General features: G+C 42.6%; 1 protein-coding gene across 1 annotated transcript in view; it reads right to left on the bottom strand.

The window, feature by feature from the left end:
- Positions 1-2,951: 2,951 nt before the first annotated feature.
- LOC146829872 (uncharacterized) overlaps positions 2,952-27,529 on the bottom strand; it is a 674,792-nt gene continuing 650,214 nt past the window's right edge. The window contains exon 12 of the mRNA XM_085608537.1: positions 2,952-7,798. Within this exon, the coding sequence (XP_085464663.1) occupies positions 6,919-7,798 (880 nt within the window). The 3' untranslated portion in view covers positions 2,952-6,918. The remainder of the gene's footprint in view (positions 7,799-27,529) is intronic.

The following is a 27,529-nucleotide window of genomic DNA, read 5'->3' on the forward strand; positions in this document are numbered from 1 at the left end:
AGTCTTGCCTTGCCTCTTCTAAGAGTCTCTGTGTCTGTCTCCTTGCAGCAATAGTCCCCGAACCAACCCGTTGCAAGACAGCCTCAAGCAATCCTACTTTATTCCCAAGTTCCTTTATGCTTTATCTCTCGGCATTCGTTTTGATATATGCCAGATTTTTCAGAACCCCACTTAAGTATTCCTTGAAATCATCCCACACGAATTCTAAGGAAGTGAAGCCAATATTATCCTTAAAGTAGGCAAGACTAGCCTGTTTCAGTGCCTCGCCTATCTCAGGATAAAAAAAAATGGCCCTTTTTAATGTCCATCTTGGCCTAGATCCTCTACCATATCTCAATAAGGACATACTAATCGCAGCATGATCTGAAATATGGGCAGGGAGGATACTTATTGTTGTTATCGCCTCTATAACAGCCCTGTCTGCAAAGAGGTAATCTAGCCTGGAAAAGTGACCATACTTTTTACTGTGAAAGGTAAAACCTTGACTAGCCGCCCTGCACACATCTAAAAGCGCCAGATCTTGAAGCATATTCTTTAAGTTCTGACGCACACAGGGAGCATAATCATGGCTCTTTCTGCTTGATCTATCCTGTATTGGGTCTAAAAGGACATTGAAACCCCCCTATTATTACTGGAGAAACCCCCCTATTATTACTGGAGAAGTTACTTCCATCAAATTCCATTCTAGGTCAGATATATGAGAAGGATCATCAATACTGGGCCCGTCAAAGGAGACACAGACTAGTTGTGCCCAGGGTTATGCTTATCCACCTCCAGCTTTGTCAGTTTTAGAGGATTTAATAACACATCCTGCGCCGTCTTATTAGAATAGCAACCCCTTTACAGTGCACTACTTGCTCTGAGGCTGAAAAACACTCTATCCAGGAATACTTTGAGAATAAGGTTCAACTTTTATTTGTCTCCAATTGGGTTTTCTGAAGCAAACATACATCCACCTTACACTCCTCAAGATATTTCATTGCCAACCTCTGCCTACGTTTACACCTAAGCCCGTTGATATTCCAAGATAGGAGTGTAAGCTCATTAGCACTTCTCATTATGAGGATAAAAAAAAAAACACCCCTGCGTTGAGCCGGAACTGTAATCCGAATAATCCACTCATTCTAGTTATATAGAGGACATTATTTTTTTAATTTCTTCCCACTGCTCCCCACTTCGTGCCAATCCACCCTTCCACCCAACCCACCCAATCCTATGCCCGCCCCCCGCCCAGCCCTGGGGAACCCTCCCTAACATAGTAGGCATAAAGCCTAGCGGTCTAGTTTATAGAGCCCACACCCCCCGCTTATCCTAAGAATCTGCTCCCTTCCTAACTTCGTCAATCAGGGCATCAACTTCCTCCACTCGGATTGAACACTTTAACTGAGCTTTGGCTTCAAGTTTATTGAATTCCTCCATCCTCTTCCCCAGCTCTCACTGCTTCTGAGCCGTAGCATGGCAGACGTCTGATCTTGTAGAGAACGAGTATGATCCAGTAGTATAAGGGCCTTCTTTTAGTGCTGTAGTCAGAATTGCCTCCTTGGCTGTATAGGTAAGGAGGTTGGTTAGGATTTTCCTGGGGTTCTGCCACCACGGATTCCTCCTGAAAGGGAGTTGAATCTCAGAAGTAAGATCGATATCCAGCGTGTTTTTAAGAACCCCGAAACCGCAAAGGCCTTGTCTTCCTTCCTCTGCCTCAGGTCCTGGGCTCTTGCCCACTCCTGCCAATCCAACTTTCTCTGTTTTTCCAGCTCATCCCCTTTCTCTCCCAGTCCGTCCAGTTGGTTTACTCTGCGCCTTAGCAGTCATAGCTATAATGTTTGCAGATGCCCGCTCATTAGATGGAAGGGTCTCTGCTAGCCCCTATAATCCTAGCGCTGGAGTGATAGGGCCCCCCTAGTCACAGGAGTTTAGCTGCACACTCTCCCCGTAGGCTAGAGGTTACTGTTCTGGAGGTTTCCACCTTTCTCCATACCCAGAGGAACCTGCCCCTCCCTGCTGAGCCAAAGCGATCCCAAGGCCCCCGGCAACCTTATCATTGGAGGTCAGTAAAGGAGGAATCACTGTGGGCTTGATGTGGCAAAAGGTCTCAGGCGCAATTAAATTGCCACTTAGGCAACCAACCTTTCTAAGATGGAACTTGCGCCTTCCTACCTCCTGGGGAGAACCCCATCCCTCGCCGAGAATGGCCGCAGGATGGCTCGTTTGGCTGATGCTGGCTCTGGATGAGGGGTACGGCCCGTGCCCTCCCAGTGGAACGGAGCTCAACGCCCCCACCATCCACGGCCTCGCCACCATGGGGGGGGGGGGGGCTGAAGACGGCAACCCCAAGGAGGTCAGGAGCAGTCGGGGTGCGCCAGAGGTAGCGGGGGGCCTTCGTGCAAGAACCACTGGTGAGCTGACCAGCGGCCGGTTGGCTGGCGCCCGCCATGATCCAGGTCACATGTTATCATGAACAGCTTTTATGTGTTTAGTGTTTGGAATGTAGAAGATGTACTTCTAAGCACAAGTGGTAATGACGCCACACTCATCTTTATAATGCTGGTTTGACTGTAAACATTATACGGATTAGTAACGAGCTAGGAAATATTGTTTACACGGGGTGATAGTTTCAGGAATTTTGCATGTTAGGTATATTGCTTCCCATCTTAACTTTAGTGATATATGTTCAAAATGCGAAAAAACAAAGGGGCATATTAACAAGGAACAGGGAAAATTAACGCAAAGGGAGCTTAGCATTACTTTTTTTAACGCCCGCTATCGCTGGATAATATTGCCTGGTTATCGCGTTGATAGGGCCGGATTCTTGCCTACCTGTTTATCTCCAAGAATCCTCTCAGGTCGCCAGGATCTTAATATCTGCTAAATAGTGTAGAGGGGAGGAAATATAATTATCAAAACATAATCTCCAAAATTAGATCTCATTTGGAAAGGACCACTGACTCCGAATCTAAAATTTGTAGGATTTTATTACAATCAGGAATAACTGCACATACAAACACCTTAGTACAAGGTGAAGAAGATAAATGGGTACTGATACAAATGCAAGTCTACGTAGGATTCTCATCCGACTCATAGCAAAAAGAATCACTGACTATAAAAGCATCAAGAAAGCAATGGTTAAGCCAATGTCCAAATTAGAAATCATCAGTCTAAAAGGGAAAAAAAAATTAATCTATCCCTACCCTAACTCTAAGGTGACATCCCTACTTAACAATTCCCTTCCCAGGCAAGAGAATAAAAGGTGTCACAAGTGAAGACTTCCTAAGAAGTGCATTCACTTAGTCAGAGCTCGATCTAAGATGCTCCTTCTAGCTTCCCATCTAAACCTCAACTGCTCAACCCACGGGGCACTGTCCCTAATACGAAACCCCAAAATCGTAGAACACGCCCTTCGGCACACCTCTTCAGCCAGGTCTTCTCCCAGTACTTTTCCGGTGAGACTTGTATCGCATCCAACGACGGTTAGCTTGACCTTGGGTCCCAGGCACCTTCTCCGCTGAAAGTATCATCCTCACATTCCAACGTACTCCCCTTTTGGCTTCTCCTAGCATCCTAACTCCTAAAACAAAGACCAAGTCTCACTAACAAGCTAAATGTCCTTGCACCTGCAACAGAAACATGGGAACAGAAAACTTTCTCTTCTCCAGGATTTTGCATCTCCCTGCAACCCAAAGCCTTTACCAAGGGAAATCATTTTCGGCCTACAATGTTTAGCTAACATAAGAAAATGAACAGGCCCTTCTCTTTAAAGGTATGTGCGATCAGGCCTTTACACTGTTAAACACATCACTAAATCACACTCTAAGCATTAGTTCATTATTCTCATATAAGTGAATAAGCAACATACACGTGTAACTCTAACATGGCACACGTTTAACCTAATACATTGCATTGCATGGAACTAATCATTATGCATTTACTGAATACATTCACGATAATCTGCAGCGTTACTCTTCGCGAAAAGCGTTATTACATTTCTAATCACCTCTACGTTAAACGATTTTGACAATACATTTCTATGGCACTTCTTAGCTTACATCGATTAATATACTGGTGCTGACTAACGGTGAATATAATGCACCCCTACCCCTGTAGCTGGGGGTACGCAACGTACATACGGGGGTAGGGGTATGCACCGTACATACAGGGGTGGGGGTACGCACCGTACATACGGGGTGGGGTGGGAGTACGCACCGTACATACGGGGGTGGGGGTACGCACCGTACATACGGGGTGGGGGTATGCACCGTACATACGGGGGTGGGGTACGCACCGTACATACGGGGTGGGGTGGGGGTACACACCGTACATACGGGTGTGGGGTGGGGGGACGGTGCGTACATCCGCGGGCGGGCTGGGGGGACGGCACGTACATACGGGGGGCTGGGGGGGTACAGCACGTACCGGTCCCCCAATTCCGCTCGCATCGCGGCGTTCTTCGCTTTCCCGGCACTTTTTGGGTGCCGTAAAAATATTGCCGTCCGGACTGCTGTCGGTTCAAATCGTACTTCCTGGTTCGTGAAACGCACCCTGAATGCGTCCCGGCATCACGTCGGCGCTGTTCCGGATCACATTGGTATGTTTTTTTTCGTCGGTCGGTGTTTTTTACGATTCGTACGGAAATGGTGTTTCCGTGCGAATCGTACTTGCATGTTTGTAATGTTTTTTTCCCGGGTACGAGTCGGACGGAGAAAACGCTCCGACCGACGGTTCGTACCCGATTTTTCCAGGATCGGAATCGGCACCTAAGTAGGAGTAGAGGGGGAAGGTAGATTGGTCTAGGAACAGGTGGGAAAAAGATACTGGAGAGCAAGTAAGGTGTGGGGGGAGGTGGAAGAGGAAAAAAGCACAGGAGAGAGGAGGCGAAAGCCTGGGGACAATGAGGAAGATGATAGAGGCAAAAAGAGGTGAAAAAGAGGCAATAGAGGCAAATTAAAGGAGAGCGCACAGTGCAAGAGTTCAGAGACAAAGTAAGGTGGCAAAGAGTGAAGTCAAGTGAAAGCATGTAGTGTGTGAAAAAAAGTAAAGAGAGTCCAAAGAAAGGACACAGAAAGAGCTCAAAACTGAAAAAGTGCAGAGTATAGCCCAAAAGGAGCAAACAAGGTCAAAAGCAACAGGAGATAATGTGGAGTCCAAGAGAGATTATCAGAGCAGAGCGAAAGAGAGGAAACTCGAGAAGACAAAGAGGGTGAAATCAAGGGCGGAAGGCCCAAGCTGAGAGAAAGTGGAGAGTAGGTGAAAGGAGTATCAGGAGCAAGCGGGCCTTTAGGTACTAAGGCTGGGGCCCGAATGTGGCTTTACTGGTTGGAGGACCAGTCCCATGTAAGTGAGGGAGTCTAGGCGCTAGGCTGATATGGCACATTTTTGCTCTCTCTTTGCACATGCGCACTTGTGGCTGCCTAGCGCCAATGCAGGCACCATTACGGCATGGTGTAAGAGTGCCTGGGTTGCAGGCAGGATTGTTTTTGTGCACAAAAGCAATCCTAGGAGGCCTTTTCCTCTTTCTAAGTGTGGTGCAGAATACAGCACACTTACAAAGAGGAAACAACAGGGAGAAATAAAGATATTTCTCTTTGGTTTACCTGTATAGGGAAGGCATACAATTTTGATGCATTCCCAGGTTTACCAGTCTTGGTAATTTTGAGAATGCACCAAAATACATGGGTGAATGCGTGGGAAGAATTGTGTTGCACATGTGTTACTTTGTGCAACGCATGGTGAACACAATCCTGTCAAATCTCAGTATCTCATCTCCTCCAGGAGCCATTTTCTATATATTCGTTTTTCAGTTGAACACTCTCAAAAAAGATAAAAAGGCACAAAAAAGAGGTAGGAAAATGCAGACAATGTGGATATACCCATGTGCAAATTCTGACCAAAAAAATGACAATTTTTATTAGTTGTATAGGCCTGTCAGAAAACCACTAGTCTCACACTTTAAATAAAATGACCCCTTCATATTAATCTAAACTTTTTTTAACTTCCAGATTCGCTGTGCTAGCTTGCCATCCAGAAGTGACACATCATTCTATCATTTACTCTACAGGTCCATAGGGACTACAGCGGTACCAAAGGCACACCAAAAAACAAAACAAAATAAAAACTGCCATCTGATAGGCCACTCAGGGAACACTATTCAACAAATATGCCCAAATTCTATAAAAAAAAGCTCCAGGGAATTTACTCTACACCATTAGCACGTTTGTGTTTTACAGAGGCAGATTGGTGCACATACAATAGGAAGCCATGATGACCTCAGGAAAAATTCCTACACTACACCATCTACACCACATCACCTACACCATACAATCTACACCACACCATCTACACCACACCATCTACACCACCATCTACACCACACCATCCACAGCACCCCATTTACACCACACCATCTACACCACACCATCTACATTACACTATCTACACCTCACTATCTACACCACACTATCTACACCACCATCTACACCACACCATCCACAGCACCCCATCTACACCACACCATCTACACCACACTATCTACACCACACTATCTACACCACACTATCTACACCACACTATCTACACCACCATCTACACCACACCATCAACAGCACCCCATCTACACCACACCATCTACACCACACCATCTACATCACACAATCTACACCATACCATCTACATCACAATCTACACCACACAATCTACACCACACCATATATGCCACCATCTACACCAATCTACACCTCACCATCTACGTCACACAATCTACACCACACCATATATACCACCATCTACACCACACCATCTACACCACACCATCTACACCACACAATTTACACCACACCATTTTACGCAAATTAAGAACGAGCTAAGATTTCAATGGTTTATCTTTTAGGTTTTAGATTTTGTGTTGCTGGCACACATTGCGCCCTCCACCTAATGTCCACCCTTTGGACTGTCAGTAATTTCTTTTCTTCTCTTAGTACCTAAAAGCGCGTTGCCCTGAGGTCGTCGTACGATGAGCCTTTCCATTTTGTCAGCTATCTCACGAATCTTTGCCGCCATATCTGATTTTGCGCCCTTATGGATGTGGATAGAACTCCTTACTATGTCAAACATATCGAAAGGCAGAAAGATTGCACCAGCGATGCCGGTGACTTTTGCTGCTGTCCCAGCTGCAGCCCGTGCCCCCGCCTTGGCAGCCCCAGCAGCAGCGGCTCGGATGATGTCATCCAGCAGACTTGTAATCAGCACAGTCAGTGATCTTATAAAGTCTTTTACAAAATTGGATGCATCAATTTTGAAATCGATGTCATCCATTGCTGCCACATTGAAGAATTCCCATTTAATGTCCTCTAATTCTTTCAGTAAACGTTCTCGAGACTCTTCATTTACCTGAGTCAAGATATACTGCGCATAGTCATCTATCACGTTCCACACGTCGTCAAGGTCCTCGGCAGAGGAGCGCAAGATCTTCTGTACATCCTTTTTATCAGTTGAACTACTCTTTGCCTCAGAAGCCCCTGCTGCAACATTAGTGACCCCGCCAGCAATAGCAACTCCAGCCCCAACTGCAGAGAGTACTACCGATGCCCCCAGAGTCACGGGGATCAAGGCGAGACCCACAATGGAGATAATGCCACCGGCTGCGCTCGCTGTGGTGCCCGTCAGTTTGGCAATGGTGGCTCCTTTGTGAAACTTGTCGCTGGAGTCCGCAATGGCGCGCAGGTCTTTGATGTGCTGAACCAACGCCTCCCGTTTCTCATCCAGAAATCTTTTGAGCTCATCCGCCCGACTGCCGTAGCCTCTGGGATGCCTTAAAAGAGAAAGTGAGAGATCACATCAATACACAGAGTAGGCACCAAAATGTCACATTAAAGTATGCTAGGACAGCTCCGTAAAAGCAACAACTCAGAGCACAGATGGGATAGATTGATACAGTCATTAAGGCAGGCTTCAAAGAGGGCTGGAGGGTGCCAGACCAATGCTGACAGACAGCTGAAAGGCGACATTGCATGCTGTGTGGCTGTAATGTATCAAGAAGCAGCAGAGGGAACTTGCAAATCATGCCCTTTTAAAGGGAGGGAAACAAGAGAAAATGTAGATTATGGTACCATGAAGCAGAAGGTGGCAGTAAGAAACTTGCCGCCCAGGCCTTCATCAGGATCTCCCAGTTTACCTCTACCAGTGCTTGACTATCTCTAACAGAGACATGACCTGTGGCAGAGCTATGGCACTGCCAGTGGTCAAACAGCAGACCACAAGGACCGACCCAGGTCAGTGTATAAAACAAAGGAACAATGCCCCCATGGGTCACAGCTAAACCACAGATCTATCGCATCAGCGGCACCAGAACCACCATGGGTATGTTAGTGTATCCATAAAGGAAACAAAGGGCCTGAAACATCATTGCAGTAATATATATGTGTTCTCACAGCATCATGATATCAATCAATCAGTCAATCAATCAATCAATCAATCAAGCGTTTGTTGAGAGCAACTACTCACCCGTAAGGGTCTCAAAGCGCTGGGGGGGGGGGTGGGGGGTTCACAGGTTCCAGTCCATCAACAAGGGGGTCTGTCGAAGAGCCAGGTTTTGAGGTTTCTTGCGAAGATGGGGAGCGATGTTGTCTGTCTGAGGTGGAGCAAAAGGTCGTTCCATGCTTTGGCTGCGAGGAAGGAGAAAGAGCGGCCTCCCGATCTGGTCATTCTGGTGCAGGGAACCATGGCATAGGAGAGCTGGGCTGATCGTAGGGACCTTTGGGGTGTGTGGAATTTGAGTCGGCTGTTCAGGTATACTGGTCCAGTGTAGTGAAGGGCCTTGTGTGCGTGGGTGAGCATATTGAAGGTGACTCTAGCCTCGATGGGGAGCCAGTGGAGTGTGCGCAGATGCTGCGAGATGTGGCAGTGGCTTGGCAGGTCGAGGACCAGTCTTGTGGAAGCGTTCTGGATGTTCTGTTGTCTTGCGGGTGAGGTTTTTATTTATTCCGGCGTACAGTGTGTTGCCGTAGTGGGCCTTGTGTGCGTGGGTGAGCATCTTGAAGGTGACTCTAGCCTCGATGGGGAGCCAGTGGAGTGTGCGCAGATGCTGCGAGATGTGGCAGTGGCTTGGCAGGTCGAGGACCAGTCTTGTGGCAGCGTTCTGGATGTTCTGTAGCTTGCGGGTGAGGTTTTTATTTATTCCGGCGTACAGTGTGTTGCCGTAGTTGAGCCTGCTGGTGACCAGGGCGTGAGTGACGGTCTTTCTGTGTTCGAGGGGGATCCATTTGAAGGGCTTACGTAGGAGGCTGAGGGCGCAGAAGTAGGACGACGAGACGGAGTTGATCTGGTGGTCCATTTTGAGCTCAGAGTCCAGGATGATTCCCTGGTTGCGTGCGTGGTCCGTGGGGATGGGTGGGCTTCCGAGGGCGGGGGGCCACCTGGTGTCATTCCAAGCGTCGGGGTTTGGGTCCATGATGAGTACTTCTGTTTTGTTGGTGTTTAGTTGTAGGCAGTTGTTTTGCATCCATTTGGTGACGGCTTCAATGCCTTCTTGAAAGTTGTGTCTGGCAGTGTTGGGTTCGTTGGATAAGGAGAGGAGGAGTTGGATGTCGTCTGTGTATGACACAATGTTGAGTTTGTAGGTTCTGACGATGGGCGGGAGCGGAGCCATGTAGACGTTGAAGAGCGTAGGGCTGAGAGAGGACCCCTGAGGGACTCCACAGGTGGTTGGTGTAGGGTCTGAGTAGAAAGTAGGGAATCTGACCCGCTGCGTTCTGCCGAAGAGGAAGGAGCGGATCCAGTCGAGGGCCTTATCCTGGATCCCTGTGTCGTGGAGTCTTTGTATTAGGGTGCGGTGAGAGACTGCGTCGAACACCGCTGAGAGGTTGAGGAGGATGAGGGCTACTGTTTCTCCTTTGTCCAGTAGGGTGCGGATGTCGTCTGTTGCGGGGAGGAGGGCGGTTTCCGTACTGTGGTTTTTTCTGAAGACGGATTGGGAGGGGTGTGGCGAGTTGGCTGTTAATGGCTTTCTTGATGACTTTTGCTGGGAACGGGAACAGGGAGATGGGTCTGTAGTTTTTTAGGTCGGTGGGGTCCGCTGAGTGTTTCTTCAGGAGGGGGTTAATGTCAGCGTGTTTCCAGTCCTTCAGAGAACAAGGTGGGCGCCAGGGAGCAGTTGATGGTGTGGCGGAGCATCGTTGTGATGGTGTCGGCAGCTCTGTTGAAGATGTGGGGGGCAGGGGTCCGTGGGGAGCCCGGAGTGGATTGACTTCATCGTCTTCAGTGTGTCTTCTGTGGTGAGGGCTGTCCAGTTGTCAATCACTGGCTTCAGGGTGTCGGGGTGGTTGGTGAGGGTTCAGTGTGTTGGTTGTCTTTGTCAAAGTTGTCGTAGATGCTCTTGATTTCGTGGTGGAAAAAGGTGCTGAGTTTGTTGCAGAGGTCTCGTGAGGAAGGGATGTCAGTAGACCGGCTGGTGGGTTGTGTGAACTCTTTGATGATGTTGAAGAGTTCTTTGCTGTGGTGTGCGTGTGTGGAGATTCTGTCTTCATTTGCTTTTTTCCTCGTTGGTGGTGGGCGTTGGTGGCGGCTCTGAAGTTGTTGTAGGCTTCTGTGGATTTGGTGTTCCTCCAGGCCTTTTCGAGTCGGTGGTAAGTGTGTCTGGACTCTCACAGTTTGGTGGTACACCATCTGGCCTTCTTGGCGTGGGTGTTGTTGTTTTTCTTGAGAGGGGCTATGGTGTTGGTGCTGTCGGAGATCCATCTGTGCAGGGTTCGGGCTGTGGTGTTGGGGTTGTCGTCTTCCGCAATGGTTGGGGTGGAATTGCTGAGTGAGGAGGTGAGCTGGTCGTTGGTGATTCTGGTCCAGTTTCTTTGTGGGAGTAGGTGCTGGTGTCCTATTATCGTATGTATGTCAATGCTTTGATACCAGCAGAACGGACCAGAGAGTCTCTTCAGGACACCGCAGACCAACCGATGGACTTAGGCTGTTGTAGCTATCGAACAGCACTGTGTACAAACTCCTGAATCCAGTGCTATGGTCCGTTGTTCCATGCAGACTGCTGCAGCAGTTCATTCACGTGATTAGGACACAGGATTCAAAACCGTAGCAAAATTATCTTTAGTGACTGCGCAAGGGCATTTAGAGGGAAATCCATCAGGGGGCTTTCCCCCTGTGAATGTTGCTTGTATTGCCACTAAAATGTCTGCATTGATCTTCCTTTAAGATGTAGCTAGAGCAGCTGCCTTAATGGTTTCCACCACAGGGTTTGCAGCTAAATCAGCTGCACGTTTCCTTTAGGGTGAATTCCTTAACTTTAATGGGAAAGGCTGTACTTTACATGGAGCCAAGGAATAATGTCTTGCAGACTAGCTTCCTTTCCCCAATAAAGGATAAATTCTGAATTAATCCTAGGAGGCACTTGTTAGTCTTCTTTAATGGGAACCGCTGCCAACCGCTGGCGTACTCCCAGAACTGTGGCTTCTTGAATGCTACTAGAACGATCAAGGAATCTGTCTCCAAACTCCTATCAAGCCCATTCATAAATCCAGGCTCTTTTTGCATTTCCAGTAATACCTCGAATGGGGGGGTGTTATACACATTGCTCCTCAAGTAGTGCACTCTTCTACAGGTGATACCATGGCCGATGGACCTCACATAGTTACCACCTATGATTATCTTAAGGTGTTGCATGACAACAGACCACATCGAGCTGGTTGGTTTTACAAGAGATTCAACACAGAATCTCAGCTTGTTTTGTGGGTTCTTTGCCCAAAATGGCATTAATAGTCTGTGGACTAATTGCCTGCACTGTGGGATGCGTATGTTGTGCAGGACCGGGAACAAATATGGAGTACACACAGATAACATGGGCCAGGTAGCCTTGTCGTTGCTCAACATACTTAGGCTAATATTTGAACTATATGGAGTAGTTGACCACCAAACCATGCCTGATGATCTTGATATCCCAACAAGATTTCTAGGTCACAGTAGGGTTCATAGTTAACCCAGATTGCAGCAGCAGTGTGTATGTATAAAACTTCCTGTATTTGGATGAAAATCATCAAAAGGGTATGTATCATGTGTATTTGCAGTGAAAGTTAGCCCACCCCTATGTTGAGGAAACCCACTGAGATGTTGTGTAAATGCTACCCTAAAATGTACCCCTGTTAGATTTTGTTCAAAATGCAGATATCCTGGACTGTAGACATCTTGCACATTCGACACATCACATTCTAGACATAGTACACCGAATGGTAGAAATCACACTCAGACAAGGACAAAACTAATTTCCAAAGACATAGAAAAGGTACAACAAAACCACTAAAAGGTCCTATCAATCAACTAATCATGCTGTATTTGTAGAGCGCAGCTTATCACCCGTGAGGGTATACACAGTTGCTGGGCTGTGGTTTTCAGTCAAAGAGCCAGGTCTGGAGCTTCTTCCTAAAGTCTGCCGAGGGTGATGTTCGGAGGTATAGGGGGTGGGCGCTCCAGGACTTGGCTGAGAGTTAGGTGAAGGAGCGTCCTCTGGTGCGGCATTGGTGGATACACAGTACCTGTGTGAGGGTGAGGTAGGCGGTGGGAGATTCCTGGAATGTTGGTGGAAGTTCAGGCAGTGGTTCTTTTATGCAGGTTTGAGGTCATGATGGGCTTTGTAGGAGTGGGTTAGGAGTTTGAAAAGGCATCTTTTCTGGATGCGGAGCCAGTAGAGGTTTCTCGGGTCCTGGGTGATGTGGGTCCCTTTGGGCAGGCTGAGGGTCAGTCTCACTGCTGCGTTTTATATCATCTGAAGTCTTCTCATGAGTTTGCTGGCAGTATAGAGTGCATTGCCATTGTCGGTACAGCTGGTGATGAGGGCCTGTGTCACTGTTTTCCTGGTGCTGATTGGGAGCCATTTGAAAATTCTACAGCGCATGCTGAGAGTATGGAAGCAGGCGGAGGAGACAGCATTGACCTGTTTTTTTCATGGATAGTTTGCTGTCCAGAATGATGCTGAGGTTGCGGGCATGTTATTTTGTGGGGGTGAGTCTGAGTTTCAACGCATACCAGGAATCATTCCAGAGGGTGGCGTGGCTGACGAAAATCAGCACCTTGATCATATCCTTGTTGAGCTTAAGGCAGTTGTCCTTCATTCAGGCTGAGATATTCTTCATGCAGTTGTGGAAATTGGATTTCGTGGTGGTGGGGGTATCTGAGAGCGGGATGACGAGCTAGGTGTCATCGGCACAGGAGATGATGTTAATGTTGTGGGTCCTGATGATGTCTGCTAGTGGCGTCATGTAGAATTTGAAGAGGGTTGGGCTGAATGACGAACCTTGAGGGACACTGCAGATGGTGCACTTGGGTTGTGAGCAGAAGGGCGGGAGGCAGACTCTATGTGTGCGCTGTGAGGGAACAAAGCAAACACAAGGAGATGATGGACAGAGCGCTGAAACTTTTCAGATACTCACCCCCTGTCACAGATCTGGGTTAAATCTATCATCGTTCTTTAGCTCACTTCACCACCCCAGGAAACAGAGTATACATCGCACGCGATACATCGCTTGCGATTACAACCCAGTCGTTACAAAGACTGCTTTGTTACAACACGAACCATTACATCGCAAGTCGTTTCAACGATTTGCTGTAGGGGGCGCGCTAAACTAAGGAATAGTATAATTTACTATTCCAACACCTTCCCTACTGTTGCACACACTGGAGTTGGAATAGTAAATTTTACTATTCCTAAGTCCAGCGCGCCCCCTACAGCAAGTCGTTGAAACGACTTGCTATGTAATGATTTGCGTTATAACAACGCAGTCATTGTAACGGCTGCGTTGTAATCGCATGCGATGTGTCGCATGCAATGTAACATTTCATATTCCACCACACCAGTTCAGACCCAGCCATATACAAATCAGTCTTGACCCTGTTCCTCATAGCAACAGTCCAGTCCGAATTGCCAAGTCAGGTCTTCCCTGGACCGGAAACAGGCATCCTGGGATTAGTTTTGGGGTAACACCCCTCATCAACCAGACTAGCTTGAATCCAGTGGCAAAGTGAGCACTGGATTCAAGCTATCCTGGTCAAGAGTCAAGACTGATATGCATATGGCTGGGTCCAAACTGGGGCGGCATAGTGAGCAAAAAAACGATGGATTAAACCCAGATCTGTGGCTAGGTGTGAGTGGTTGAAAAGTTTCGGCACTCTGTCCACCAGCTTGTTGTGTTTGCTATCCATCTAAGCGTCCTTTTTGATTCCGGTCTGGTGTAGACATTTGATGAGAGTGTGGTGGAAGAAAGTGTGGAAGGCTGCGGAGAGGTCAAGAAGGATCAGGGCAGCCGAATCTCCTCTGTTGAGCAGGGTGTGGATGTCATCTATTGCAGCGATCAGGGCCGTCTTGGTGCTGAGGTTGATTACTTTCTCCAGGACCTTGGTGGGACATGTGAGAAGTGAGATGTGGCAGTAGTTCTGGAGATTGCTGTGGTCTGAAAAGGGTTTCAGGCATCAAGAAAGGTGGCTGTGATGATTGAGGTGTTGAGGATGGTTGTGAGATAGTAGCTGATCTCATCGCTTCTGAGGTGGAAGAGTTGTTGGGGGTATGGGGTGTGGGTCGGAGGGTGCTCCTGAATGGATGGAGTTAATGAAGTCAGTAGTGTTCAGTGTGCTTAGCTGTTCCCTTGTGGTGAGCGGGTTGTCAGTGGCCGTCTTCTTGGAAGTGGGAAGGCTGGAGAAATTGGTGGGATGGGGATTGGAGTTTCTGTATATGGTGGCTATCTCTGTTGTGGAAGTGGTCTGCGAGAGTGGTCTGCTAGTGTGTCGCAGAGCTCCCGTGAGAAGGGTATCGAGTGTTCAGTGGCTGATGGGCAGGTGAACTCTTTGACGATGATGACGAGTTCCTTGGTCTGGTTTGCACTGGCATCGACACAATTTGCCAGGGCCTCCTTTTTTGCGTCTTTGAGTTGGTGGTGGTAGTTGTTGAGGGCAGACTTGAAGGTGGCTTGATCAGTGTTGCTTCTGCTGGTATGTCATTTTCTCTCTAGCTGCTTGCATCTGCGTTTCGCCGTGCTGAGTTCTGGGGTGTACCAGCTGGCTTGTTTGGTGGATCCATGCATTTTGGCTGGTTTGGTGGGGGCATCTCAGCCAGCGGCACTGGTGATCCAGGCGTTGAAGTTCTTTACTGCCTGGTCTAGGTTGGTGGCAATGGATATCTGGGTGATGCTGATGGTGTCAGTCCACTGCTTCTGTGTGACCTTAGTCCAGCTGTGAAAGGGGGTGCTGTGGCAGTTGGGGGATATGAAGAGGGCTGGAAATGGTGAAGTGTACAATGAAATGGCCGGACCAGATGAGTTCCATGGTGTGGTTATATCTGACTCTGTTGCTGGACGTGATGATAGGGTCCAGCGTTGGTACTGCTCTGTGTGTGGGGTCTGAGACAAGCTGTGCGAGGCCAATGTTGTCCATTTGTTACAGGAGGTCGGTGGAGTTGGTGTCTGTGGGGTCATCCAGGTGGATGTTGAGATCTCCCACGAAGATGTAGTGTTCAAATTCCATGGTGAGTGGGGTGATGAATTCTGTGATGGCGTTGCTGAGACCTGTTCACAGTCCTGGGTGTCTGTATGTGAGGGTGCCTTTGATGGGGGTTTTGTGGTCGGTGTGTAGTTAGAAGTTCAGGTATTCCATGATTGACGTGGTGTTGTCTTTGGTGGTAGTGCAGGTGATTGATTCCTTGTGTACGATGCCGCCTCCGTCTAAGTTGGTGTGGACTTGGTGTTTCATCTTGGAGCTGGTGGGTGTTGCAGTGGCGATGTCAGGGATCAAAGCCTGGCTGAGCTCGGTCTCTGTGATGAAGGTCATGGCAGGGGCAAGAGTGGAGACGGTGTCCCAGACTTCGAAGGCGTGTTTGTAGAGTGAACTGGATGAGTGGCTCGGGTGAGGTAGCGGCCAGCAGAGAGGGTGTGGCTTGGGTTTCTGCAGGAGTGGTCTGTCCTGGGATATTGGTGAATCTGCAGCAGAGGCAGATGAACAGTGCCATTGGGGAGCGAGGAGATGCGAGGCAGTAGTTGTTGTTGGGTCCGTAGTCCAGGGAACAGAGGTCAGCAGGAGATTATCTGTGGGAGGGCAGAAGGACAGGGTTCCTGGCGCTGTGTGTGGTCCAGATGCAGCTGGGCGCAGACAGGCTTGCCTTTGGCGCATCAGTGCTGCGGCTGTGCTGTAGCCTTCTTTAAATAGGTCAAGGGGAGAGGTGCTGGGGAGGAGGAAAAGAGGGAAAAAGGGATGGAAAAATACTGCAAGGTGGGAAGTGAAATTGGCATTGGGCACTGGAACCTGGGCCTGGGGTCACTGGCAGGCGAGGCTGAGGCTGTCTGATGCTGGCTCACAGCAGGATCGGTAGTACTGTGAAAAGAAGTAGCAGCAAGTGAGAGCTGGTGTGACCTGCGCTCACAAATGGTTCATACAGCCACACATTTCATGATCGAATCAAAGAAAGAAAATCTTTAGCATCCATCAGAAAAATACCAAACCAGAAACACTAAAGACAATATAATGTGCATTCTGCTAACACTGTAAGGTTCTTTGAGTCTATACCCTGGCCATACTCTAGTCTTGTATCTTTCTCCATTGCTCTCCCCTTGCAAGTTCCTATCTTGTCCTGATAAGCAATAGGGCTAGACCAAGAATAATTCTAGCCCAAAAAAATCAAAGCATCCAAAGCGGTGGCAGCTACATGCCATACCGCCTGTTTAAGAAAATTATTTCCGATGTTTTCACCCAATATTACCAGTACATTTAATGCATCTCTGTGTAAGACAACAGTCCCTGGTCCAAATAAATATGTGATCATCTCTGTAGTGTTGTGTGAGTTAGCGATGAAGAAACCCTTTTGCCTCGTGATGGGCTCCGTAGAACTGTGATGTTAGTGTCAGAGCATAGTGAAGTGAATGCAGGTTTAGAATGCTGAGTTTACAGTTACACGCAGATTGCGTGCTGATTTTAATTTCAGGGAAACCAACTAAACAGCCTTGGTAAACTTTTCCCCAGTTCCCGAGGCTGTTTAGTGGGAAAGGGCATCCCTCTGGTGTGGGCACCAGAGGGATTCCCTGTGCCATGCTATCGGACACGCGAGAGCTGTTCGACGCACATGAGCACTTTTGCGTCAGATGGCTCCTGCGCGTCCGACGCATGGTAGGGTTAAATTATGGGATCTGGTGATTTTTCAATTTGAGTAATTGTCTTTAAATTCAGCACTCAGACCCTTATAGAAAATGGTAGTTATTTTTTCTTCAGGCAAATTGGTTTCAACAATTAATTTCTAAAATTGTGTCACATACTGTAACAAACCTTTTTTACTTTGCCAAAATTCATGATCAGACTCTTCGGTCAGTGCCCTTCTTTAAAAAATGTTCCTTAATTCTTTCTTCATGGTTATACAACAGACTGCTATTGTATGGCAGTGCACGAACACAAGTCCTATCCTCAGGTACAGGATTGCTAAGGTCCATATAACTTGTTGCTGATGGACATTGACTCGAGACACTGGACCTCTATGGTCTCAGAAAAAGTACAGGCTTAAGGTGTGAGTCAAGAACTCCTCCTGGGTTAGTTTGAAATAAAGATGATCAAAGTACTTGGATCAGTGCAAGTTTTTATTTTGCCTATTCATTTTATTATTTCTTTCTTCACGTTTGCAACAAAATAAACAGCCTTATTATTTCTTTCTTCACGTTTACAATCAAAGTGAACAGCCGACACGTGTTTCAACCAGGGGCTCAAAGTTGGGCCAGGGCTTTTTCAAGGCTTGTTATTCGGACGTTCCAACACAATATTTTGATTTAACATTGGATTTTTCATATTTACTTCATAACCAGACAGAGCAATAATTTTTAGTCTATTTACACAGGTCGTAATTCCGGGGAAATCCCAAGCACGGTGCAGTCCCAATTACGATTCTCCCACTAGTATGTCCTATCCTCACCACAGACCACCATTGTTAGAAATTGGGTCTCTAGTTGGCAAGTAGGGAGAACAATCCTAGTCACGGTAAATCACAGCACCCAATACACCTCTCATCCCCCAAAGGGGGCCTTCATCCATCTAGCGGCTCCCTCCATTCCGGTAATATGGGGACATGATTATTCAAAGAAACATTTATATTAAGTATGGGCCGGGCAATATGACACCTACAGCAGTACTTATTTTATAAACAAAATCCTTACTCTGTTTACTTTGCTACTATTGTGTGACTATACCAGATAACACCAGCATATGTGTGTTTATGTTATTGTATAGTGTGTGTGTTTTACCATTGGTTACAGTAGAAGTGGGAGGTTCTTTGAACATTTATCTTACGGATAATTCCCTCAAGTTCATTCAAGGGGGGCCATCATACTACTAGCCTCTCCCTACCTTCAGTACTTGGTTACCTGACATGGAGTGTTTTTTGCTTACATGTATTGGATTGATGACCTTGAGACACTTCAACACTAAAAGCCAAACTATTCACTAGAATTATGATTGTTTCATTTTGTTATTAGTGTGCGACTGCAAAGGACATCATCCCCTTCCCAGATCAGGAGCAGGTGAATCTGGACTTACCTTTGTTTCGTCCAGTAATTTTTGTCTAAGAACTCCTTCCTGTCTAAGTCCATCAGGAGGTCGAGTCTGCCCTAATGGCACTGTCCTACCAGGGTGGGGAGGGGTTGCTGATGATGAAGCATGACACTAGTAAGCGTGTGAGGCCTACTCTTCCATAAGGAAAAGCTTCCCTCATGTCCGTATTAGGACAGTGGTCCTCTTACACTCCAAATTGGGACTTAAATAGTTGACCCACTCTGGTAAATAGTCTGTATGTAGTATTCCGGGGCTACCATATTTTTTGTGATAAGTCACAACACAGACTAAATTATACTGTGCTCACCCTCTGGTAATTTGGCACAGAGCACGCAGGCTAAACTTAGAATGCAATGTGAAAAGTATTTGTGCACTAACTCATACAGCAACACAGTGAAAATATAACAAAAAAAGTCGATAACAGTTAAAAAAAATAGAGAACATTTATCTGAATATAAATAAGACGAGAACTACAAAAATCCGGTGATCCGTTTGCCATTAAAAAAGGCGGCTCTAAATATGTTAACAGCCATCCGGGGAACACAAACAGATGCATGGGTGGACTCGTTTTGAAACTGGAGCGGTGGTTTTGCTACCTCTAAGAACCTCTTTTCTATAAAGTCTCATTGTACTCCCCTACAGTGCCCCATCTGCACAGTCTGTCTAACTCTGTTTAAATGTCTCTAGGTTCAGTAAAAAGGTACAGTGTTGTGGGCTTGGCCTTATATCGGGAGATGTTTACTACAACTTTATGTAGTTCTTCTCTACTGGGTTGTATCTTTGCCCTAATCCTACAGAGATACAGGTGGATGAGACATTTGGATTTCTCAAGGGCTATCTCTTGGAGTAAGTGAAGTCTGTCTGCCCCTAAGGCGTGGGGTATCAGTGTGCATATAAACATGATCTGTTCATGGTTTGAGTGCCCATGGTGGTCATGTGTTGATACCAGCTGTGGTATATGAGTGCACTGTGTTGTGCGTGTGGGATGCTAGCATTGGTTTCAGTGTAGGTGTGTGAGGTATGAGAGGTCTCTGCACATGCGTTGCAAGAATATCAAAGCAAGTTTTGTAGGACTAGGCATATTTCAGGGATTGACAGGGCACGCGAGCACCATGGCTCAGCAGAGTGTGTACAAAAATGCAGGGGTACATAACTTAAAAAACATTCTTAGGCTGTAGGATGGTCTTCAGGTGCGATGTCTGTTGTCTGGGTGTCCAGAGGTGTCTTGGCTTGGTGAAGAGCAACAAAGAGACTTTGTTACCAAAAACTGCTGTAAAATCAATTTGTACTCTGTGTTCTTGAGCGGTTGGCTTGTGCAAGTCCTTATGGAGGGTGAGCAGTCTATATATCAACTTTTTAATATCGAGGGACATAAATATCGAGTCAAAAATATCTAATGTACAAAATATCGAAATAGATAATATCGATGTGAAAAATATCGTTTTTTTTTTAATTATATATCGATGTAAGTAATATCGTTAGTAATAATATCGACATGTGAAAATATCGTTATTGTGTGTTTAGTAAATATTTGAAGTTGTTTGTATAAATAGTTAAAATGTATATAATATGAGAAATATTTATATTGTTTTAGGGGCGGGATGTTGGGTTATAGGGGATAAGGGTGGGGAGTGTTTTAAAAAAGTTAATTTTTTAAAAAATATATTTTAAAATTTAATTAGTAAATTTTATTTAAAATTTGAAATGTATATTTAATTTTAGGAGCGGGATGTTGGTTTATAGGGGATAAGGGTGGGAAGTGTTTTAAAAATGTTTATATATTTTTTAATTTTTTAAAAAAATTATTTAGAAATTGTAAATTAAATTTAGAATTTTACAAATAATTTTAGGAGCGGGATGTTGGTTTATAGGGGATAAGGGTGGGAAGTGTTTTAAAAATGTTTATATATTTTGTAATATTTTGTAAAAAAAATTAGAAATTGTAAATTAAATTTAGAATTTTACAAATAATTTTAGGAGCGGGATGTTGGTTTATAGGGGATAAGGGTGGGAAGTGTTTTAAAAATGTTTATATATTTTTTAATTTAAAAAAAAATTATTTAGAAATTGTAAATTAAATTTAGAATTTTACAAATAATTTTAGGAGCGGGATGTTGGTTTATAGGGGATAAGGGTGGTAAGTGTTTTAAATTTTTTAATATATTTTTTAATTTAAAAAAAAAAATTATTTAGAAACTTTAAATATAATTTAGAATTTTACAAATAATTTTAGGAGCGGGATGTTGGGTTATAGGGGATAAGGGTGGAAAGTGTTTTAAAAATGTTTATATGTTTTAGAATGTTTAAAAAAATTAATGTACAAATTGTAATTTTAATTTAAAAATTTAACATTAATTTTAGGAGTGGTATGTTGGGTTATAGGGAATAAGGGTGGGACGTGTTTAGCAAATGTTTATATATTTTTGAATGTTTTTTAAAAAATATTTATAATTTTAAATGTAATTTAGAAATTTAGTTAAAAATTTCGGAGTGGGATGTTGAGTTACAGGGGATAAGGGTGGGAAGTGTTGTAAAAATCTTTTTTAAATTTGGAATATTTAATAAATTTAATTTGAAATTTTGAATAAAAATATTTTTTTTATATTATCTTTTAGGAGTGGGATGTTGGGTTATAGGGGATGAGGGTGGGGAGTGTTTTTAAAATTTTGATTTATGTATGAATAATTTGTATACAAAATTTAGAAAATTATATTTAAATTTTGAATGTTATATTTAATTTTAGGAGTGAGATGTTGTGTTATGGGGATAAGGGTGTGGAGTTTGATAACAATGTGTAAAATTTTGGTAATATTGTATAAAAAAGTATGTATACATTTTGATTTTGATTGTACAATTTAAAATGTTTTTGGGGTTTGGGACGTTGGCTTATAGGGAATAAGGGTGGGGAGTGTTGTAACAATTTATTTGAAATTAGTAATATTGAGTAATTTATAATAAAAATTAATATATTATAATATAATATTTAGGGATAAATTTTAGATTGGGGATTTTGATTTGTAGAGGATAAGTGTGGGTATTGTTTTATGTAAATCTTTTAATAATGATTAAAACTTATTATTTTTAAAAAAATGTATATTTATATATTTGTATTGTAATTACTGTAATTAAAGACATATTGGAGTGGGAATATAACATTAATTAAGATTAGTATACATGATCTAGTGTAATTAAATATATTTATTAGTGGGAATACTAAATTAATGAAGTTTAGTGTTTTGCACCTACCATAATTAAATATAGATTTGAGTTAGAATAGTAAATTAATTAAGTTCAGTGTCCAGCACTTATCCTAATTAAATATAGACTGGAGTGGGAATAGTAAATTAATTAAGTTCATTGTCCAGCACCTACTGTAATTTTATATAGGTTGGAGTGAGAATAGTAAATTAATTAAGTTCAGTGTCCAGCACTTATCTTAATTTAATATAGACTGGAGTGGGAATAGTAAATTAATTTAGTTCAGTGTCCAGCACCTACCCTCATTTAATATAAGTTGGAGTGAGAATAGTAAATTAATTAAGTTCAGTGTCTAGCAGTTATCTTAATTAAATATAGACTGGAGTGGGAATAGTAAATGTATTAAGTTCAGTGTCCAGCACCTACTCTAATTTAATATAGGTTGGAGTGAGAATAGTAAATTAATTATGTTCAGTGTCCAGCACTTATCTTAATTAAATATAGACTAGAGTGGGAATAGTAAATTAATTAAGTTCAGTGTCCAGCATCTACCCTAATTAAATATAGATTGGAGTGAGAATAGTAAATTAATTAAGTTCAGTGTCCAGCACTTATCTTAATTAAATATAGATTGGAGTGGGAATAGTAAATTAATTAAGTTCAGTGTCCAGCTCCTACTATAATGTAATATAGGTTGGAGTGAGAATAGTAAATTAATTAAGTTCAGTGTGCAGCACTTATCTTAATTAAATATAGACTGGAGTGGGAATAGTAAATTAATTAAGTTCAGTGTCCAGCACATACTCTAATTAAATATAGGTTGGAGTGAGAATAGTAAATTTATTAAGTTCAGTGTCCAGCACTTATCTTAATTTAATATAGACTGGAGTGAGAATAGTAAATTAATTACGTTCAGTGTCCAGCAGCTACTCTAATTTAATATAGGTTGGAGTGAGAATAGTAAATTAATTAAGTTCAGTGTCCAGCACTTATCTTAATTAAATATAGACTGGAGTGGGAATAGTAAATTAATTAAGTTCAGTGTCCAGCACATACTCTAATTAAATATAGGTTGGAGTGAGAATAGTAAATTAATAAAGTTCAGTGTCCAGCACTTATCTTAATTAAATATAGACTGGAGTGGGAATAGTTAATTAATTAAGTTCAGTGTCCAGCACCTACTCTAATGTAATATAGTTTGGAGTGAGAATAGTAAATTAATTAAGTTCAGTGTCCAGCACTTATCTTAATTAAATATAGACTGGAGTGGGAATAGTAAATTTATTAAGTTAAGTGTCCAGCACCTACTCTAATTTAATATAGGTTGGAGTGAGAATAGTAAATTAATTATGTTCAGTGTCCAGCACTTATCTTAATTAAATATAGACTGGAGTGGGAATAGTAAATTAATTAAGTTCAGTGTCCAGCACCTTTCCTAATTAAATATAGATTGGAGTCAGAATAGTAAATTAATTAAGTTCAGTCTCCAGCACTTATATTAATTAAATATAGATTGGAGTGGGAATAGTAAATTAATTAAGTTCAGTGTCCAGCACATACTCTAATTAAATATAGGTTGGAGTGAGAATAGTAAATTTATTAAGTTCAGTGTCCAGAACTTATCTTAATTAAATATAGACTGGAGTGGGAATAGTTAATTAATTAAGTTCAGTGTCCAGCACCCACTCTAATGTAATATAGGTTGGAGTGAGAATAGTAAATTAATTAAGTTCAGTGTCCAGCTCTTATCTTAATTAAATATAGACTGGAGTGGGAATAGTAAATTAATTCTGTTCAGTGTCCAGCATCTACTCTAATTAAATACAGGTTGGAGTGAGAATAGTAAATTTATTAAGTTCAGTGTCCAGCACTTATCTTTATTTAATATAGACTGGAGTGGGAATAGTAAATTAATTAAGTTCAGTGTCTAGCAGCTACTCTAATTTTATATAGGTTGGAGTGAGAATAGTAAATTTATTAAGTTAAGTGTCCAGCACCTACTCTAATTTAATATAGGTTGGAGTGAGAATAGTTAATTAATTATGTTCAGTGTCCTGCACATATTTTAATTAAATATAGACTGGAGTGGGAATAGTAAATTAATTTAGTTCAGTGTCCAGCACGTACCCTAATTAAATATAGATTGGAGTGAGAATAGTAAATTAATTAAGTTCAGTGTCCAGCACTTATCTTAATTAAATATAGATTGGAGTGGGAATAGTAAATTAATTAAGTTCAGTGTCCAGCACATACTCTAATTAAATATAGGTTGGAGTGAGAATAGTAAATTAATTAAGTTCAGTATCCAGCAGTTATCTTAATTAAATATAGAGTGAAGTGGGAATAGTTAATTAATTAAGTTCAGTGTCCAGCACCTACTCTAATGTAATATAGGTTGGAGTGAGAATAGTAAATTAATTAAGTTCAGTGTCCAGCACTTATCTTAATTAAATATAGACTGGAGTGGGAATAGTAAATTAATTCAGTTCAGTGTCCAGCACATACTCTAATTAAATATAGGTTGGAGTGAGAATAGTAAATTTATTAAGTTCAGTGTCCAGCACTTATCTTAATTTAATATAGACTGGAGTGGGAATAGTAAATTAATTAAGTTCAGTGTCCAGCAGCTACTCTAATTTAATATATGTTGGAGTGAGAATAGTAAATTAATTAAGTTCAGTGTCCAGCACTTATCTTAATTAAATATAGACTGGAGTGGGAATAGTAAATTAGTTTAGTTCAGTGTCCAGCACCTAATCTAATTTAATATAGGTTGGAGTGAGAATAGTAAATTAATTAAGTTCAGTCTGTAGTGGGAGTAGTATGTTAATTAAGTTTGGTAAATAGCAAATATTGTAATTAAATATAGAGTTGAATAGGAACAGTTAAATTAATTTGTTTTAATTTACAAAAAATCTGTAGATTCTAGTTTTGGTTGGATAAAAGATAGAAGTTATATCAGAATGCAAATTCCAAATTTTGTTATAAAATAGTAGAAAGGAAAATAATATTTGTTTTATAGTTGTTGGAATGTATATTAATTAGAGAGAAAATATTGTTTATTATTACGCATATTCTAATAATTAAATCATTGAAATAAACATGTAATAAAATAATTAATATTTAACATTTGTATTATTGTTATAATTTTTTTATAATGGATATATATTTGTTTAATGTATATTTTGGACATGAATATATGAACACACAAAATAATTAAAAAAAAACAATTCTGATTTTTATAGGTGTTTAATATTTTTAAATTTATATTGTGTACTCTCAATATTTTTAGACTTTATTTGAATTTATAAGACATTGTATGGTTTGAAATATATGATAAATATATTTTAATTATTAATATTTATATTAGATAATTAATATTGAAATTGTTTACATTTTAGAATATTTATTTTTAATTTTAGTTTTTGTATGTTGTAGATACAATATATTAATTATATCATGTTCATCAATTTGTTTTGCTAATATATACAGTTTTATTATTATATTAATAAATATATTTTATTTATTATATTTATTTTTATACGTTAAATAATTTTCACATATATAAAAAAAATAGGTCTTCTTTTTGAGTATTTTATTCTAATGTTTTATTAATTTTGAAAGTAATGTGTAATGTTAAATAAATAGTTAGGGCATTTATTGGTATTTTTTTAGTTGTTATGTTTGTTTGGGTCTTTTATTTTGTAACCGCTCGCTGTTGTTTGGGGTTATTTTGGTCGAATCGAGGTCGCGGTCGGGAGCTGTTTCGCGTTTGAGAAGGTAAGAGTTATTTTCTTTATTATTAAAAAGATCTCAAAAAAGATATTAAGGCGGCCAAGAAAGCATTTCAGGAAAATCTTTGGGCGAAACTCCACTACTCTTGCAAACAAAGAGACTCCAAGCTTTTTTGGGAAAACATCAACCAGCTAATTAATGGCAGGCAACGCCATCACAATTCGGACATCATGGAGGATACATGGAGAGCCCACATTGAATCACTATACAATGAAATCTTCGGCCCAGGCTCCACTGACAGCGGCTCCCAATTCAGTAACAGAGTCACCACAAGAGACTCAATGAAAAATAACTTCCCCTCTGATTCCGATTTTCCTTCGCGGATCCCTAAAGAACAAGTTCTGAAAATAATAAAAAAACTTAGATCTGAGGGTGCCCCTGGGCCCAATGGCCTACCGAATGCCTTGTTTCGGCACAATCCATCATTCTGGGCAGATCATTTGTCCCCCCTCTTTTCGGACATTCTAACCTCTAATATGATCCCTGAATCCTGGAGGGGAAGCATTTTGAGCCCAATATACAAATCGGGTTCTTGTTCCGATCCTGCAAACTACAGACTGATTGCGCTAATTGATGTGGAGGCAAAAATTTACGCATCAAATCTGCTGGTAGATCTAGAGGACTGGGTGGCGAGAACAAGCCTTATTCCCGCAACACAAACTGGTTTCAGGGCCGGGATGGGCACCTTGACAAACATTTCCGCAGTAACCCTCATGGCCAATCAAGCCTTTAGCACCTCAAGGCCACTCTACGCTTGTTTCATCGACCTCAAAGCGGCCTTTGACAAGGTCTCAAGAGTTAGGCTATGGACAAAAATGCGTAACTGGGGCGTCCCAGCAAAGTTGCTGGAGGCCATAATCAACCTGTACTCCGAAACGTGGGTCCAGATTAGGATAGGAGACGGACTCAGCATCACCAAGAAAATTCACACACTCAACGGGCTAAAACAAGGGTGCGTGTTGGCACCATGCCTTTTTAACATCTATACCGCTGATCTGGATGAGCATCTTCGGTCAATCCAATGTGATCCTCCAAAACTTGGTACAACACCTATATCCAGCCTCCAATATGCGGATGACATCGTGTTACTGGCGCAAACACCAATTGGTCTGTAACGATTAATTATTGAACTCGGAGCCTATACCACCTCGGTCCATCTGACCATCAACCATAAAAAAACTAAGGTGATGAGCTTTAATAAACATCATAATGCTAACCGCAAATTTACCTGGATTTTGGACAAACGACCTCTGACCGAGGTAGATTCATACAAATATCTCGGCTTCCAAATCGATCGCAGACTCACTTTTAAGACCCACATGTCTCAAGGCCATACGAAATCCAAACAGCTGCAGTTCGCTTTCAAAACCTTAAAAAACAAACTTGCAGGGGGCTCCACTGGGCACCTATTAAAGGTTATAGCAGCAAAGATTCCTGCCCTCCATCTCATATGGCACAGAAATCTTGAATGGCAAGGACGCCATAGGCTTGAATTTGGAACAGTCAATCCTCTTTAAGAAGCTGTTCGCAATTCCCCGACACATCCCGCAAGCTCAAATTCGCCTCGAGTATGGTTTAAAAAATCAGATCCTTGACAAACAAGGCACCCTAGTCAAGTATTACTGGAGGATGCGCGATGCGGAGGAAAACACACTCGCACATTACTGTTGGGAGGAAATTGAAAAGCAAGCAAGCTTTACAAATTCAATTTTCAAAGTTCTGAAGGCTTCCCTGTCAGCTCTGAAGTTAGAGGAGGCATGGCTTACAGCCCCACCTACTCCTGCTTCAAATTATTGGTCAATAAAGCCACAAAACGGCATTCCATATCACTAGATAAAATTGCCTTAGCAAAAAACAAACATGCCTGGGCCGTGATTCAGTCATATCAGAGGCTGCAACCCCAACCCTACTTGCAGGATCATTTATCCGCTGAGAAAAAACATTTTCTCACTTTACTAAGGCTAGGGTCATATCCCTCAAAGGA

The sequence above is a fragment of the Triturus cristatus genome, chromosome 5_2 (assembly GCF_964204655.1).
Source record: "Triturus cristatus chromosome 5_2, aTriCri1.1, whole genome shotgun sequence".
Classification (NCBI taxonomy): Eukaryota; Metazoa; Chordata; class Amphibia; order Caudata; family Salamandridae; genus Triturus; species Triturus cristatus.